This window comes from Oncorhynchus clarkii, chromosome 12 (genome assembly GCF_045791955.1).
Source record: "Oncorhynchus clarkii lewisi isolate Uvic-CL-2024 chromosome 12, UVic_Ocla_1.0, whole genome shotgun sequence".
NCBI classification, from domain to species: Eukaryota; Metazoa; Chordata; class Actinopteri; order Salmoniformes; family Salmonidae; genus Oncorhynchus; species Oncorhynchus clarkii.
The window spans coordinates 101,447,464-101,467,482 of NC_092158.1; the positions used below are offsets into that span (position 1 = coordinate 101,447,464).

Genomic DNA, 20,019 nt, shown 5'->3' on the forward strand with positions numbered 1-20,019 from the left:
GTTACTGAGTGGACTAACAGAACCAAACTCCTAAATGAATGTAGAATTCATACGTGCTCTTCCATCCCGTATAAAGCACTTGTTTCAGCTTGGATGTTGGACACAAACAATAACAGTTAGACTGAGTTTTATTGAAACGCGTCATGGCGATGACACTCAACTGGCACCCTATTCTCTATAGAAGGCTCTGGTCCAAAGTAGTGCACTACGCAGCGAATAGGGTGCCATTTGAGAGTGTCGGAACACTTCCTGGAGGCGGGCTCATGCAGCAGGGGCGTGACCAATCAGCTTCACCTCAACGGGGTAGTGGTCGCTGACAGCCAATGCCTGAGAGGGGGAGAGAGAGTAGAGCTGTACCAGTAAGACACTTACTCTACCTAGCTCAACACCAAAGATTTAAAATGGGCTACTAAAATCATCCTGATTAGAAGTCAAATACAAGTAGCTGTCTCCTATTGGCTGAGGTGAATGTTCAGTCTCTTATTGGCTGAGGTGAATGTTCAGTCTCCTATTGGCTGAGGTGAATGTTCAGTCTCCTATTGGCTGAGGTGAATGTTCAGTCTCCTATTGGCTGAGGTGAATGTTCAGTCTCTTATTGACTGAGGTGAATGTTCAGTCTCTTATTGACTGAGGTGAATGTTCAGTCTCTTATTGACTGAGGTGAATGTTCAGTCTCTTATTGACTGAGGTGAATTTTCAGTCTCTTATTGACTGAGGTGAATGTTCAGTCTCTTATTGACTGAGGTGAATGTTCAGTCTCCTATTGACTGAGGTGAATGTTCAGTCTCCTATTGACTGAGGTGAATGTTCAGTCTCCTATTGACTGAGGTGAATGTTCAGTCTCTTATTGACTGAGGTGAATGTTCAGTCTCCTATTGACTGAGGTGAATGTTCAGTCTCTTATTGACTGAGGTGAATGTCCAGTCTCCTATTGACTGAGGTGAATGTCTCCTATTGACTGAGGTGAATGTTCAGTCTCTTATTGACTGAGGTGAATGTTCAGTCTCTTATTGACTGAGGTGAATGTTCAGTCTCTTATTGACTGAGGTGAATGTATAGTCTCTTATTGACTGAGGTGAATTTTCAGTCTCTTATTGACTGAGGTGAATGTTCAGTCTCCTATTGACTGAGGTGAATGTTCAGTCTCTTATTGACTGAGGTGAATGTTCAGTCTCCTATTGACTGAGGTGAATGTTCAGTCTCTTATTGACTGAGGTGAATGTTCAGTCTCTTATTGACTGAGGTGAATGTTCAGTCTCTTATTGACTGAGGTGAATGTTCAGTCTCTTATTGACTGAGGTGAATGTTCAGTCTCCTATTGACTGAGGTGAATGTCTCCTATTGACTGAGGTGAATGTTCAGTCTCTTATTGACTGAGGTGAATGTTCAGTCTCTTATTGACTGAGGTGAATGTTCAGTCTCTTATTGACTGAGGTGAATGTTCAGTCTCTTATTGACTGAGGTGAATGTTCAGTCTCCTATTGACTGAGGTGAATGTTCAGTCTCTTATTGACTGAGGTGAATGTCCAGTCTCCTATTGACTGAGGTGAATGTCTCCTATTGACTGAGGTGAATGTTCAGTCTCTTATTGACTGAGGTGAATGTTCAGTCTCTTATTGACTAAGGTGAATGTTAAGTCTCCTATTGACTGAGGTGAATGTTCAGTCTCTTATTGACTGAGTCAATTTTGCTTGTTTTTGCTGAGAGTTTTTAAATTGTGTAGAAATGCACAGACTAGAGATAAGAGTTTATTTACTGTTGAGGGGAAGCCTGACTTGAGTTTAAGGGGAAATATGCAGAAATCGCTCCTCCATTTCCTGGTTGCTAAAATTCTAACAGTTCCCCTAATTTCATTGTATGTGACAAAACTAGCAAGTGTAGAGAATCCTTGTACCATATGAACGGCTAAGAAATAAATCTTCAACAACCCAAAATATCATTTTTTTTTGGTTAAAGGTAGACTCAGTGAGATGACATTGAAATGAGCCCTTGCTGGGACTTTGCTCTTGACACAGTCCCAAAATGTACCTGCACAGGTGCTCTTCACGCTGCTACAACGTGGTAGCTACGGGACCTGAGCAGAGGAGAAGTTTAGGGCAGGTAGCCTATTGGTTAGAGCAGTGGTCACCAACTGGGTCGATCGCCATCCACTGGTCGATCTTCAAGGCATTCCTGGTCGATCTTCAAGGCATTCCTGGTCGATCTTCAAGGCATTCCTGGTCGATCACCAAACATTTCTGTAGGAAAGCCAATGATAAAGGCTTGCTTGACTTTTGTTGTTGTATTTGTGTTGCCCTGTTGGTGGTTGGTGCACTTGATTCAGAAGCCCTGTTGGTGGTTGGTGCACTTGATTCAGAAGCCCTGTTGGGGCACTTGATTCAGAATCCCTGTTGGTGGTTGGTGCACTTGATTCAGAAGCCCTGTTGGTGGTTGGTGCACTTGATTCAGAAGCCCTGTTGGGGCACTTGATTCAGAATCCCTGTTGGTGGTTGGTGCACTTGATTCAGAAGCCCTGTTGGTGGTTGGTGCACTTGATTCAGAATCCCTGTTGGTGGTTGGTGCACTTGATTCAGAAGCCCTGTTGGTGCACTTGATTCAGAATCCCTGTTGGTGGTTGGTGCACTTGATTCAGAAGCCCTGTTGGTGGTTGGTGCACTTGATTCAGAATCCCTGTTGGTGGTTGGTGCACTTGATTCAGAAGCCCTGTTGGTGCACTTGATTCAGAAGCCCTGTTGGTGGTTGGTGCACTTGATTCAGAAGCCCTGTTGGTGGTTGGTGCACTTGATTCAGAAGCCCTGTTGGTGGTTGGTGCACTTGATTCAGAAGCCCTGTTGGTGGTTGGTGCACTTGATTCAGAAGCCCTGTTGGTGGTTGGTGCACTTGATTCAGAAGCCCTGTTGGTGGTTGGTGCACTTGATTCAGAAGCCCTGTTGGTGGTTGGTGCACTTGATTCTGAAGCCCTGTTGGTGGTTGGTGCACTTGATTCTGAAGCCCTGTTGGTGCACTTGATTCAGAATCCCTGTTGGTGGTTGGTGCACTTGATTCAGAAGCCCTGTTGGTGGTTGGTGCACTTGATTCAGAAGCCCTGTTGGTGGTTGGTGCACTTGATTCAGAAGCCCTGTTGGTGGTTGGTGCACTTGATTCAGAAGCCCTGTTGGTGGTTGGTGCACTTGATTCAGAAGCCCTGTTGGTGGTTGGTGCACTTGATTCAGAAGCCCTGTTGGTGGTTGGTGCACTTGATTCAGAAGCCCTGTTGGTGGTTGGTGCACTTGATTCTGAAGCCCTGTTGGTGCACTTGATTCAGAAGCCCTGTTGGTGGTTGGTGCACTTGATTCAGAAGCCCTGTTGGTGGTTGGTGCACTTGATTCAGAAGCCCTGTTGGTGGTTGGTGCACTTGATTCAGAAGCCCTGTTGGTGCACTTGATTCAGAAGCCCTGTTGGTGGTTGGTGCACTTGATTCTGAAGCCCTGTTGGTGCACTTGATTCTGAAGCCCTGTTGGTGCACTTGATTCTGAAGCCCTGTTGGTGCACTTGATTCAGAAGCCCTGTTGGTGCACTTGATTCAGAAGCCCTGTTGGTGGTTGGTGCACTTGATTCTGAAGCCCTGTTGGTGCACTTGATTCTGAAGCCCTGTTGGTGCACTTGATTCAGAAGCCCTGTTGGCGGTTGGTGCACTTGATTCCCATTTTGAACCGAATCATTTGTCTGAAAACCGGGAGATCTGTGGCTTAATCGAGTTCTCATACTGCGCTGGCCAATCGGATGTCTCAAATCAACGTTCCTACAGCTTCATCGACCAGTAGTTGGTGACCACTGGGTTAGAGCGTTGGTCCAGTAACCCAAATGTTGCCGGTTCGAATACCAGAGCCGACAAGGTGAAAAATCTGTCCATGTGGCCTCGAGCAAGGCACTTAACCCTGATTCGCTCTATGACTGACCCTGTAAAACAACACCTATCATACTACTATGACTGACCCTGTAAAACAACACCTATCATACTACTATGACTGACCCTGTAAAACAACACCTATCATACTACTATGACTGACCCTGTAAAACAACACCTATCACACTACTATGCCTGACCCTGTAAAACAACACCTATCATACTACTATGACCCTGTAAAACAACACCTATCATACTACTATGACTGACCCTGTAAAACAACACCTATCATACTACTATGACCCTGTAAAACAACACCTATCATACTACTATGACTGACCCTGTACAACAACACATTACACTGCACCTATCCGGTGTACGAGACAATAAAACATAAACATTGAAAGTTTAGCCTCGCGCTTCAATGCTATCAGTTGTGTAGATTGACCTGATATTGTGTTGACTTCGTGCCACATCATCTGACTGAGTCCACCTTTAAGGGTTAAGAGTTGTTACCGTGCTGTGGCTGAGCTTCAGGTGAGTCATGTAGTTGAACACCTCAGCCGACCCAGGGACCACTCCTCTCATCATCTCAGTGGTGGCCACCACCCTTCACAACCAGACCAACAGTTAGTCTGTGAGTGAGTGAGTGTGTGTGTGTGAGTTTGTGTGTGTGTGAGTTTGTGTGTGTGTGAGTTTGTGTGTGAGTTTGTGTGTGTGTGTGTGTGTGTGTGTGTGTGTGTGTGTGAGTGAGTGAGTGAGTGTGTATGCTAGGTCTGACCTGTCGTGGGGGCAGGTTGTGTGTGTGTTGGAAATGTGTGTGTGTGTAAATGTGTGTGTGTGTGTGGTTGCATGTGTATAGGTGTATAGGTGTCTCTGACCTGTCTTAGATACAGTCGGTGTTAGAGACCGTGGTGTCAGCGTGGTCAGGTATCAGCCAGTGTGTGTATAGGTGTATAGGTGTCTGACCTGTCATAGGGACAGTCGGTGTTAGAGACCGTGGTGTCAGCGTGGTCAGGTATCAGCCAGTGGTATCTGTGGTCTGTGAAGAGACGTATCCGCTGCCAGTCTGATCCACTGACGTAGCGACAGCCTGCGTTGAAGTCCCCCAGCAGCACTATGTCCTGCCAATCAATCAATCAATCAATTCATCAATCCATCAATCAATTCATAAACCAATCAATCAATTCATCAATCAATCAATCAATCAATTCACCAATCAATCAATCAATCAATTCATCAATCACTCAATCAATCGACCAATCAATCAATCAATTCATCAATCAATCAATTCATCAATCAATCAATTCATAAATCAATCAATCAATTCATCAATCGATCAAACCTTTGTGTGCAAGTCAAGTGTCATGTTTTAATGTTATGTGCACCGGGACAGTGAAATGCCTTTTATCTTGTCTCTAAACCCCCACAATGCAACAATCAACATCAATGTAGTACAACACTGAACAAAACAATAAACCCAACATGTAAGAATTTCAAAGATTTTACTGAGTTACAGTTCATATAAGGACATGAGTCAGTTTAAATAAATTCATTAGGCTCTAATCTATGGATTTCACATGACTGGGCATGAATAAAGATGCATCATTTGTTACGATGGGAATCTGGTGTTTCTATGTCTAACAGTTGTGTTATATTTCAGTCTTCTGTGATGAATATAAAGGGTCATATTGGGGAATCTGGTGTTTCTATGTCTAACAGTTGTGTTATATTTCAGTCTTCTGTGATGAATATAAAGGGTCATATTGGGGAATCTGGTGTTTCTATGTCTAACAGTTGTGTTATATTTCAGTCTTCTGTGATGAATATAAAGGGTCATATTGGGGAATCTGGTGTTTCTATGTCTAACAGTTGTGTTATATTTCAGTCTTCTGTGATGAATATAAAGGGTCATATTGGGATTGAATCTCAACATGGAATACATTTAAATTCTAGAACTCAATAGTATGAAGGGGTTCTTAATGTTTTGTACACTCAGTGTAAATGATGGTTATATGTCCGTGTGTGTGTGGAGTCAGTATACATGTGTCAGTGTGTGTGTGTGTGTGTCAGTGTGTGTGGAGTCAGTATACATGTGTCAGTGTGTGTGTGTGTGTCAGTGTGTGTGTTAGTGTGTGTGGAGTCAGTATACATGTGTCAGTGTGTGTGTGTGTGTCAGTGTGTGTGTTAGTGTGTGTGGAGTCAGTATACACGTGTCAGTGTGTGTGTGTGTGTGTCAGTGTGTGTGGAGTCAGTATACATGTGTCAGTGTGTGTGTGTGTCAGTGTGTGTGTCCATGTGTGTCAGTGTGTGTGTGTCAGTGTGTGTCAGTGTGTGTGTGTCCATGTGTGTCAGTGTGTGTGTGTCAGTGTGTGTCAGTGTGTGTGTGTGTGTCAGTGTGTGTGTGTGTCAGTGTGTGTCAGTGTGTGTGTGTGTCAGTGTGTGTCAGTGTGTGTGTGTGTCAGTGTGTGTGTGTCAGTGTGTGTCAGTGTGTGTGTGTGTCAGTGTGTGTGTGTGTCAGTGTGTGTGTGTGTGTCAGTGTGTGTCAGTGTGTGTCAGTGTGTGTGTGTGTCCATGTGTCAGTGTGTGTCAGTGTGTGTCAGTGTGTGTGTGTGTCCATGTGTCAGTGTGTGTCAGTGTGTGTGTGTGTCAGTGTGTGTGTGTGTCCATGTGTGTCAGTGTGTGTGTGTCCATGTGTCAGTGTGTGTCAGTGTGTGTCAGTGTGTGTCAGTGTGTAGAGTCCATAGAGAGAAAATAAAATCAAAGCCAGTATTGAAGTCCCCTAGCAGAACTACTACAGAGGAGGAGTGTGTGTGTGCCTGTGTCTGTGTGTGTGCCTGTGTCTGTGTGTGTGTCTGTGTGTGTGTGTGTTGTATAGTCACATTGGTGTTCCAGCGAGCTCTGACGTCAGCGGCCACATCGTACAGAGCGTCAACCTCCTTCACTGCCGAGTCTGGAGACGTGTGTTGAGGTATCAAAACAAAGTTACTCACAGCTAGAAGAGAGGGAGGGAGGGAGGGGGGAGGTGGGGAGGGAGAGAGAGGGAGGTGGGGAGGAAGGGAGGGAGGGAGGGAGGTGGGGAGGGAGGGGGGAGGTGGGGAGGGAGAGAGAGAGGGAGGTGGGGAGGAAGGGAGGGAGAGAAGGAGGTGGGGAGGGAGGGAGAGAGGGAGGTGGGGAGGGAGAGGGAGGTGGGGAGGGAGGGAGGTGGGGAGGGAGGGGGGAGGTGGGGAGGGAGAGAGAGGGAGGTGGGGAGGAAGGGAGGGAGGGAGGGAGAGAAGGAGGTGGGGAGGGAGGGAGGGAGGGAGAGAGGGAGGTGGGGAGGGAGGGAGAGAGGGAGGTGGGGAGGGAGGGAGGGAGGTGGGGAGGGAGACAGAGAAGGAGGGAGGGAGGGAGGAAGGGAGGGAGGGAGAGAAGGAGGTGGGGAGGGAGGGAGAGAGGGAGGTGGGGAGGGAGAAGGAGGTGGGGAGGGAGACAGAGAAGGAGGGAGGGAGGGAGAGAGGGAGGGAGGGAGGTGGGGAGGGAGGTAGGGAGAGAGAGAGGGAGGTGGGGAGGGAGGGAGATGGGGAGGGAGACAGAGAAGGAGGGAGGGAGGGAGAGAGGGAGGGAGGGAGGTAGGGAGGGAGGTAGGGAGGAAGGGAGGGAGGTGGGGAGGGAGAGAGGGAGGGAGAAAAACACCGGAATGGAGAGTTAAAGATGTAATATCTTCATTAATCAGTTCCAAAATGTTTTACAGCAGTCAAGTTTTTCAAGATATTCAGCCTGGTCTCATAGACGAGATGTATATCATAGATGACATAGATAGACTAGATATTCAGCCTGGTCTCATAGACGAGATGTATATCATAGATGATATAGATAGACTAGATATTCAGCCTGGTCTCATAGACGAGATGTATATCATAGATGATATAGATAGACTAGATATTCAGCCTGGTCTCATAGACGAGATGTATATCATAGATGACATAGATAGACTAGATATTCAGCCTGGTCTCATAGACGAGATGTATATCATAGATGATATAGATAGACTAGATATTCAGCCTGGTCTCATAGACGAGATGTATATCATAGATGATATAGATAGACTAGATATTCAGCCTGGTCTCACAGACGAGATGTAAATCATAGATGACATAGAGAGACTAGATATTCAGCCTGGTCTCATAGACGAGATGTATATCATAGATGATATAGATAGACTAGATATTCAGCCTGGTCTCACAGACGAGATGTATATCATAGATGATATAGATAGACTAGATATTCAGCCTGGTCTCACAGACGAGATGTATATCATAGATGACATAGATAGACTAGATATTCAGCCTGGTCTCATAGATGAGATGTATATCATAGATGATATAGATAGACTAGATATTCAGCCTGGTCTCATAGACGAGATGTATATCATAGATGATATAGATAGACTAGATATTCAGCCTGGTCTCATAGACGAGATGTATATCATAGATGATATAGATAGACTAGATATTCAGCCTGGTCTCATAGACGAGATGTATATCATAGATGACATAGATAGACTAGATATTCAGCCTGGTCTCATAGACGAGATGTATATCATAGATGATATAGATAGACTATATATTCAGCCTGGTCTCATAGACGAGATGTATATCATAGATGATATAGATAGACTAGATATTCAGCCTGGTCTCATAGACAAGATGTATATCATAGATGATATAGATAGACTAGATATTCAGCCTGGTCTCAGACGAGATGTATATCATAGATGATATAGATAGACTAGATATTCAGCCTGGTCTCAGACGAGATGTATATCATAGATGATATAGATAGACTAGATATTCAGCCTGGTCTCATAGACGAGATGTATATCATAGATGATATAGATAGACTAGATATTCAGCCTGGTCTCATAGACGAGATGTATATCATAGATGATATAGATAGACTAGATATTCAGCCTGGTCTCATAGACGAGATGTATATCATAGATGATATAGATAGACTAGATATTCAGCCTGGTCTCATAGACGAGATGTATAACATAGATGATATTGATAGACTAGATATTCAGCCTGGTCTCATAGACGAGATGTATATCATAGATGATATAGATAGACAAGATATTCAGCCTGGTCTCATAGACGAGATGTATATCATAGATGACATAGATAGACTAGATATTCAGCCTGGTCTCATAGACGAGATGTATATCATAGATGACATAGATAGACTAGATATTCAGCCTGGTCTCATAGACGAGATGTATATCATAGATGACATAGATAGACTAGATATTCAGCCTGGTCTCATAGACGAGATGTATATCATAGATGACATAGATAGACTAGATATTCAGCCTGGTCTCATAGACGAGATGTATATCATAGATGATATAGATAGACTAGATATTCAGCCTGGTCTCATAGACGAGATGTATATCATAGATGACATAGATAGACTAGATATTCAGCCTGGTCTCATAGACGAGATGTATATCATAGATGACATAGATAGACTAGATATTCAGCCTGGTCTCATAGACGAGATGTATATCATAGATGACATAGATAGACTAGATATTCAGCCTGGTCTCATAGACGAGATGTATATCATAGATGACATAGATAGACTAGATATTCAGCCTGGTCTCATAGACGAGATGTATATCATAGATGACATAGATAGACTAGATATTCAGCCTGGTCTCATAGACGAGATGTATATCATAGATGATATAGATAGACTAGATATTCAGCCTGGTCTCATAGACGAGATGTATATCATAGATGATATAGATAGACTAGATATTCAGCCTGGTCTCATAGACGAGATGTATATCATAGATGACATAGATAGACTAGATATTCAGCCTGGTCTCATAGACGAGATGTATATCATAGATGATATAGATAGACTAGATATTCAGCCTGGTCTCATAGACGAGATGTATATCATAGATGATATAGATAGACTAGATATTCAGCCTGGTCTCACAGACGAGATGTAAATCATAGATGACATAGAGAGACTAGATATTCAGCCTGGTCTCATAGACGAGATGTATATCATAGATGATATAGATAGACTAGATATTCAGCCTGGTCTCACAGACGAGATGTATATCATAGATGATATAGATAGACTAGATATTCAGCCTGGTCTCACAGACGAGATGTATATCATAGATGACATAGATAGACTAGATATTCAGCCTGGTCTCATAGATGAGATGTATATCATAGATGATATAGATAGACTAGATATTCAGCCTGGTCTCATAGACGAGATGTATATCATAGATGATATAGATAGACTAGATATTCAGCCTGGTCTCATAGACGAGATGTATATCATAGATGATATAGATAGACTAGATATTCAGCCTGGTCTCATAGACGAGATGTATATCATAGATGACATAGATAGACTAGATATTCAGCCTGGTCTCATAGACGAGATGTATATCATAGATGATATAGATAGACTATATATTCAGCCTGGTCTCATAGACGAGATGTATATCATAGATGATATAGATAGACTAGATATTCAGCCTGGTCTCATAGACAAGATGTATATCATAGATGATATAGATAGACTAGATATTCAGCCTGGTCTCAGACGAGATGTATATCATAGATGATATAGATAGACTAGATATTCAGCCTGGTCTCAGACGAGATGTATATCATAGATGATATAGATAGACTAGATATTCAGCCTGGTCTCATAGACGAGATGTATATCATAGATGATATAGATAGACTAGATATTCAGCCTGGTCTCATAGACGAGATGTATATCATAGATGATATAGATAGACTAGATATTCAGCCTGGTCTCATAGACGAGATGTATATCATAGATGATATAGATAGACTAGATATTCAGCCTGGTCTCATAGACGAGATGTATAACATAGATGATATTGATAGACTAGATATTCAGCCTGGTCTCATAGACGAGATGTATATCATAGATGATATAGATAGACAAGATATTCAGCCTGGTCTCATAGACGAGATGTATATCATAGATGACATAGATAGACTAGATATTCAGCCTGGTCTCATAGACGAGATGTATATCATAGATGACATAGATAGACTAGATATTCAGCCTGGTCTCATAGACGAGATGTATATCATAGATGACATAGATAGACTAGATATTCAGCCTGGTCTCATAGACGAGATGTATATCATAGATGACATAGATAGACTAGATATTCAGCCTGGTCTCATAGACGAGATGTATATCATAGATGATATAGATAGACTAGATATTCAGCCTGGTCTCATAGACGAGATGTATATCATAGATGACATAGATAGACTAGATATTCAGCCTGGTCTCATAGACGAGATGTATATCATAGATGACATAGATAGACTAGATATTCAGCCTGGTCTCATAGACGAGATGTATATCATAGATGACATAGATAGACTAGATATTCAGCCTGGTCTCATAGACGAGATGTATATCATAGATGACATAGATAGACTAGATATTCAGCCTGGTCTCATAGACGAGATGTATATCATAGATGACATAGATAGACTAGATATTCAGCCTGGTCTCATAGACGAGATGTATATCATAGATGACATAGATAGACTAGATATTCAGCCTGGTCTCATAGACGAGATGTATATCATAGATGACATAGATAGACTAGATATTCAGCCTGGTCTCATAGACGAGATGTATAACATAGATGATATTGATAGACTAGATATTCAGCCTGGTCTCATAGACGAGATGTATATCATAGATGATATAGATAGACAAGATATTCAGCCTGGTCTCATAGACGAGATGTATATCATAGATGACATAGATAGACTAGATATTCAGCCTGGTCTCATAGACGAGATGTATATCATAGATGACATAGATAGACTAGATATTCAGCCTGGTCTCATAGACGAGATGTATATCATAGATGACATAGATAGACTAGATATTCAGCCTGGTCTCATAGACGAGATGTATATCATAGATGACATAGATAGACTAGATATTCAGCCTGGTCTCATAGACGAGATGTATATCATAGATGATATAGATAGACTAGATATTCAGCCTGGTCTCATAGACGAGATGTATATCATAGATGACATAGATAGACTAGATATTCAGCCTGGTCTCATAGACGAGATGTATATCATAGATGACATAGAAAGACTAGATATTCAGCCTGGTCTCATAGACGAGATGTATATCATAGATGACATAGATAGACTAGATATTCAGCCTGGTCTCATAGACGAGATGTATATCATAGATGATATAGATAGGCTAGATATTCAGCCTGGTCTCATAGACGAGATGTACATCATAGATGACATAGATAGACTAGATATTCAGCCTGGTCTCATAGACGAGATGAATATCATAGATGATATAGATAGACTAGATGGAACTGTAACGCTGGAAGTCGGGAAGCAGGTTCAGGGAGTGTATTTAATAAATGAACATAGAACAAAACAAGGAACACGGGTACAGACATGAACACTGGACCAGAAACAATAACGGGGAAGGAACCAAAGGGAGGTGATGGAGACAGACAGTTGAAGTGGGAAGTTTACATACACTTAGGTTGGAGTCATTAAAACTAGTTTTCAACCACTCCACAAATGTATTGTTAACAAACTATAGTTTTGGCAAGTCGGTTAGGACATCTACTTTGTGCAAGTAATTTTTACAACAATTGTTTACAGACAGATTATTTCACTTATAATTCACTGTATCACAATTCCAGTGGGTCAGAGGTTTACATACACTAAGTTGACTGTGCATTTAAACAGCTTGGAAAATTCCAGAAAATTATGTCATGGCTTTAGAAGCTTCTGATAGGCTAATTGACATAATTTGAGTCAATTGGAGGTGTACCTGTGGATGTATTTCAAGGCCTACCTTCAAACTCAGTGCCTGACATCATGGGAAAATCAAAAGAAATCAGCCAAGACCTCAGAAGAAAATTGTAGACTTCCACAAGTCTGGTTCATTCTTGGGAGTAATTTCCAAACACATGAAGGTACTAAGTTCATCTGTACAAACAATAGTACGCAAGTATAAACACCATGGGACCAGGCAGACGTCATACCGCTCAGGAAGGAGACGCATTCTGTCTCCTAGAGATGAACGTACTTTGGTGCGAAAAGTGCAAATCAATCCCAGAACAACAGCAAAGGACCTTGTGAAGATGCTGGAGGAAACAGGTACAAAAGTATCTATATCCACAGTAAAACGAGTCCTATATCGAGATAACCACAGTTGACAGTGAATGTCAGAGCAAAAACCAAGCCATGAGGTTGAAGGAATTGTCCGTAGAGCTCTGAGACCATTTGGTCCTAGCCTTGGCGCTCCGGTACCGCTTGCTGTGCGGTAGCAGAAAACAGTCTATGACTGGGGTGACTGGAGTCTTTGACAATTTTTTGGGCCTTCCTCTGACACCGCCTAGTATGTCCTGGATGGCAGAAAGCTTGGCCCCAGTGATGTACTGGGCCGTGCGCACTACCCTCTGTAGCGCCTTACGATCGGATGCCGAACAGTTGCCATACCAGGCGGTGATGCAACCCGTCAGGATGCTCTCGATGGTGCAACTTTATGATGCAAAATGCTTCATGACACTTTGCTTCTTGAAAGTCTAATATCTTGAAAACTTGCCTGCTGACACGCAACACATCCTGGGACTGACTGTATCAACAGGACTAATGGACTGACTGTATCAACAGGACTAATGGACTGACTGTATCAACAGGACTAATGGACTAATGGACTGACTGTATCAACAGGACTAATGGACTAATGGACTGACTGTATCAACAGGACTAATGGACTAATGGATTGACTGTATCAACAGGACTAATGGACTAATGGACTGACTGTATCAACAGGACTAATGGACTGACTGTATCAACAGGACTAATGGACTGGCTGTATCAACAGGACTAATGGACTGACTGTATCAACAGGACTAATGGACTGACTGTATCAACAGGACTAATGGACTGACTGTATCAACAGGACTAATGGACTGACTGTATCAACAGGACTAATGGACTAATGGACTGACTGTATCAACAGGACTAATGGACTAATGGACTGACTGTATCAACAGGACTAATGGACTAATGGATTGACTGTATCAACAGGACTAATGGACTGGCTGTATCAACAGGACTAATGGACTGACTGTATCAACAGGACTAATGGACTGACTGTATCAACAGGACTAATGGACTGACTGTATCAACAGGACTAATGGACTGACTGTATCAACAGGACTAATGGACTGACTGTATCAACAGGACTAATGGACTAATGGACTGACTGTATCAACAGGACTAATGGACTGACTGTATCAACAGGACTAATGGACTGACTGTATCAACAGGACTAATGGACTGACTGTATCAACAGGACTAATGGACTAATGGACTGACTGTATCAACAGGACTAATGGACTAATGGATTGACTGTATCAACAAGACTAATGGACTAATGGACTGACTGTATCAACAGGACTAATGGACTGACTGTATCAACAGGACTAATGGACTGACTGTATCAACAGGACTAATGGACTGACTGTATCAACAGGACTAATGGACTAATGGACTGACTGTATCAACAGGACTAATGGACTGACTGTATCAACAGGACTAATGGACTGACTGTATCAACAGGACTAATGGACTGACTGTATCAACAGGACTAATGGACTGACTGTATCAACAGGACTAATGGACTAATGGACTGACTGTATCAACAGGACTAATGGACTAATGGACTGACTGTATCAACAGGACTAATGGACTGACTGTATCAACAGGACTAATGGACTAATGGACTGACTGTATCAACAGGACTAATGGACTGACTGTATCAACAGGACTAATGGACTAATGGACTCACTGTATCAACAGGACTAATGGACTGACTGTATCAACAGGACTAATGGACTGACTGTATCAACAGGACTAATGGACTGACTGTATCAACAGGACTAATGGACTGACTGTATCAACAGGACTAATGGACTGACTGTATCAACAGGACTAATGGACTGACTGTATCAACAGGACTAATGAACTAATGGACTGACTGTATCAACAGGACTAATGGACTGACTGTATCAACAGGACTAATGGACTGACTGTATCAACAGGACTAATGGACTGACTGTATCAACAGGACTAATGGACTAATGGACTGACTGTATCAACAGGACTAATGGACTGACTGTATCAACAGGACTAATGGACTGACTGTATCAACAGGACTAATGGACTGACTGTATCAACAGGACTAATGGACTAATGGACTGACTGTATCAACAGGACTAATGGACTAATGGATTGACTGTATCAACAAGACTAATGGACTAATGGACTGACTGTATCAACAGGACTAATGGACTGACTGTATCAACAGGACTAATGGACTGACTGTATCAACAGGACTAATGGACTGACTGTATCAACAGGACTAATGGACTAATGGACTGACTGTATCAACAGGACTAATGGACTGACTGTATCAACAGGACTAATGGACTGACTGTATCAACAGGACTAATGGACTGACTGTATCAACAGGACTAATGGACTGACTGTATCAACAGGACTAATGGACTAATGGACTGACTGTATCAACAGGACTAATGGACTAATGGACTGACTGTATCAACAGGACTAATGGACTGACTGTATCAACAGGACTAATGGACTAATGGACTGACTGTATCAACAGGACTAATGGACTGACTGTATCAACAGGACTAATGGACTAATGGACTGACTGTATCAACAGGACTAATGGACTGACTGTATCAACAGGACTAATGGACTGACTGTATCAACAGGACTAATGGACTGACTGTATCAACAGGACTAATGGACTGACTGTATCAACAGGACTAATGGACTGACTGTATCAACAGGACTAATGGACTGACTGTATCAACAGGACTAATGAACTAATGGACTGACTGTATCAACAGGACTAATGGACTGACTGTATCAACAGGACTAATGGACTGACTGTATCAACAGGACTAATGGACTGACTGTATCAACAGGACTAATGGACTGACTGTATCAACAGGACTAATGGACTGACTGTATCAACAGGACTAATGGACTGACTGTATCAACAGGACTAATGGATTGACTGTATCAACAGGACTAATGGACTGACTGTATCAACAGGACTAATGGACTGACTGTATCAACAGGACTAATGGACTGACTGTATCAACAGGACTAATGGACTGACTGTATCAACAGGACTAATGGACTGACTGTATCAACAGGACTAATGGACTGACTGTATCAACAGGACTAATGGACTAATGGACTGACTGTATCAACAGGACTAATGGACTGACTGTATCAACAGGACTAATGGACTGACTGTATCAACAGGACTAATGGACTAATGGACTAATGGACTAATGGACTGACTGTATCAACAGGACTAATGGACTGACTGTATCAACAGGACTAATGGACTGACTGTATCAACAGGACTAATGGACTGACTGTATCAACAGGACTAATGGACTGACTGTATCAACAGGACTAATGGACTGACTGCATCAACAGGACTAATGGACTGACTGTATCAACAGGACTAATGGACTGACTGTATCAACAGGACTAATGGACTGACTGTATCAACAGGACTAATGGACTGACTGTATCAACAGGACTAATGGACTGACTGTATCAATAGGACTAATGGACTGACTGTATCAACAGGACTAATGGACTGACTGTATCAACAGGACTAATGGACTGACTGTATCAACAGGACTAATGGACTGACTGTATCAACAGGACTAATGGACTAATGGAAACAAATACACATGTTTTTTGAGTTAATTATTTTTTTATGTAAGGGAACCTCTTATTTTTCCTCCTCTCTCTCTCTCTCTCTCACACACACACGGAATCTCTCTCTCCCTCTCATTCCCCCTCTCCCTCCCCCTCCCACCTCTCCCCATCAACCCCCCCCCTCCCCTCCCCTTCTACCTGTGTAGTTCGAGGAGAACATGACAATGAAGGGTTCTCTGATGAAGGTATCTGTACCGCAGGGCTCACAGCCGTCATCGTACGTGTAGTTCTTAGCCACAGAGACCGTCTCCTCTCTATCATATAACAGGACAAACACACGCTTTAGGAGATGGTTTCAGTGGTTAGTGCAGCACAGAACGACACAGTACAGAGCAGAACAGAACCTGTACAGATAGAGGTATCTCTCTGTATATTACCTGTATAGGTAGAGGTATCTCTCTGTATATTACCTGTACAGATAGAGGTGTCTCTCTGTATATTACATATATTACCTGTACAGGTAGAGGTATCTCTCTGTATATTACCTGTACAGGTAGAGGTATCTCTCTGTATATTACCTGTACAGATAGAGGTATCTCTCTGTATATTACCTGTACAGGTAGAGGTATCTCTCTGTGTAGGTACTGCGGCCCAGTTCCTCGCTGACAATGTGACTGTACCTATAGGGAGACAAGCCTCTGACAACAAAGAAATATAGTTATTAGACAACACACATTACAAAGTCTTTATATCGGAGGGGCTGTCATTGGTTAGTGGATGTAATATTGTTTCAGGGCTGTGATTGGTCTTACTTGTTGACGTGCTGCATCAGTTTGTTGGTTGCTGATAGGTCAGTGTCTCTTACTTCTTGGATCAGCACGATATCATAACGGTGCACTATCTAATACATAAAACAATCATCATCTAAATGAATAACAACTAAGGTTCCCGGACACAGCCTGGTCTTGGACTAAGAAGTACTTTCAAATGGAGAATCTACAATCACTTTTAGTCCCAAGATGTTATGAGATAAAACATTATATTGTGATGTCATGAGATAAAACGTTACATTGTGATGTCGTGAGATAAAACGTTACATTGTGATGTCATGAGATAAAACGTTACATTATGATGTTATGAGATAAAACGTTACATTGTGATGTCATGAGATAAAACGTTACATTGTGATGTTATGAGATAAAATGTTACATTGTGATGTCATGAGATAAAACATTACATTATGATGTCATGAGATAAAGTGTTACAATGTGATGTTATGAGATAAAGCTCTACCTGAGTGATGATGTCCATGAGGCTTGAGTTGGAGGACTTCTTGTCTCCGAATGTCTTGATGTTGAAGGCTCCTAGCAGCAGACAGCCTCCCAGCTGCACCAGGGCCAATAGGAACAGCACTAACAGACAGGCTACACGCATTCTAGGGGTCAGGGGTTAGAGGTCAGATATTACAGGCCACACACACGTCCTGGAGGTCAGGGATTAGAGGTCAGATATTACAGGCCACACACATTCTGGAGGTCAGGGATTAGAGGTTAGATATGGGGTTATATCCTGCCTGTTTGGCCCTGTCCTGGGGTATCGGTGGACAGGGCCACAGTGTCTCCTGACCCCTCCTGTCTCAGCCTCCAGTATTTATGCTGCAGTAGTTTATGTGTCGGGGGGCTAGGGTCAGTCTGTTATATCTGGAGTACTTTTCCTGTCTTATCCAGTGTCCTGTGTGAATTTAAGTATGCTCTCTAATTCTCTCTTTTTCTCTTTCTCTCTCTTTCATTCTTTCTCTCTCTCTTTCTTTCTTTCTTTCTCTCTCTCGGAGGACCTGAGCCCTAGGACCATGCCTCAGGACTAACTGGCATTATGACTCCTTGCTGTCCCCAGTCCACCTGGCCCTGCTGCTGCTCCAGTTTCAACTGTTCTGCCTGCGGCTATGGAACCCTGACCTGTTCACCAGACGTGCTACCTGTCCCAGACCTGCTGTTTTCAACTCTCTAGAGACGGCAGGAGTGGTAGAGATACTCTGAAAGATTGGCTATGAAAAGCCAACTGACATTTACTCCTGAGGTGCTGACCTGTTGCACCCTCGACAGCCACTGTGATTATTATTATTTGACCCTGTTGGTCATCTATGAACATTTGAACATCTTGGCAATGTTCTGTTATAATCTCCACCTGGCACAGCCAGAAGAGGACTGGCCACCTCACATGGCCTGGTTCCTCTCTAGGTTTCTTCCTAGGTTCTGGCCTTTCTAGGGAGTTTTTCCTAGCCACCGTGCTTCTACACCTGCATTGCTTGCTGTTTGGGGTTTTAGGCTGGGTTTCTGTACAGCACTTTGTGACATCAGCTGATGTAAGAGATATTACAGGCCACACGCATCCTGGAGGTCAGGGATTAGGGGTTAGAGGTTAGAGGTCAGATATTACAGGCCACGCACATCCTGGAGGTCAGGGATTAGGGGTAGAGGTTAGGGGTCAAATATTACAGGCCACGCACATCCTAGCCTAGTAAAATAGATGGTGGTGAGAGAAGCCTGCTAGTATAATAGATGGTGGTGTAGGAGAAGCCTGCTAGTATAATAGATGGTGGTGTAGGAGAAGCCTGCTAGTAAAATAGATGGTGGTGTGAGAGAAGCCTGCTAGTATAATAGATGGTGGTGTGAGAGAAGCCTGCTAGTATAATAGATGGTGTTGTAGGAGAAGCCTGCTAGTATAATAGATGGTGGTGTAGGAGAAGCCTGCTAGTATAATAGATGGTGGTGTAGGAGAAGCCTGCTAGTATAATAGATGGTGGTGAGAGAAGCCTGCTAGTATAATAGATGGTGGTGAAAGAGAAGCCTGCTAGTATAATAGATGGTGGTGTGGGAGAAGCCTGCTAGTATAACAGATGGTGGTGTAGGAGAAGCCTGCTAGTATAATAGATGGTGGTGAGAGAAGCCTGCTAGTATAATAGATGGTGGTGTAGGAGAAGCCTGCTAGTATAATAGATGGTGGTGTAGGAGAAGCCTGCTAGTATAATAGATGGTGGTGTGAGAGAAGCCTGCTAGTATAATAGATGGTGGTGTAGGAGAAGCCTGCTAGTATAATAGATGGTGGTGTAGGAGAAGCCTGCTAGTATAATAGATGGTGGTGTAGGAGAAGCCTGCTAGTATAATAGATGGTGGTTTAGGAGAAGCCTGCTAGTATAATAGATGGTGGTGTAGGAGAAGCCTGCTAGTATAATAGATGGTGGTGTGGGAGAAGCCTGCTAGTATAATAGATGGTGGTGTGGGAGAAGCCTGC

At 42.9% G+C, this 20,019-nt stretch overlaps 2 protein-coding genes across 2 annotated transcripts in view; one reads left to right on the plus strand and one right to left on the minus strand.

The window, feature by feature from the left end:
- LOC139421752 (NLR family CARD domain-containing protein 3-like) overlaps window positions 1–20,019 on the plus strand; it is a 1,082,035-nt gene that overhangs the window by 714,034 nt on the left and 347,982 nt on the right. The gene's annotated exons all lie outside the window — the stretch shown is intronic.
- Window positions 112–18,168, minus strand: LOC139422507 (deoxyribonuclease-1-like). Its single transcript, XM_071173665.1, has 8 exons — window positions 18,022–18,168; window positions 17,541–17,629; window positions 17,340–17,426; window positions 16,927–17,042; window positions 6,769–6,881; window positions 4,856–5,010; window positions 4,403–4,496; window positions 112–327 (listed from the first exon to the last, which is right to left on the minus strand). The coding sequence occupies exons 1-8, from the start codon at window positions 18,160–18,162 to the stop codon at window positions 262–264; spliced, it is 861 nt and encodes a 286-aa protein (XP_071029766.1). The 5' UTR covers window positions 18,163–18,168; the 3' UTR covers window positions 112–261.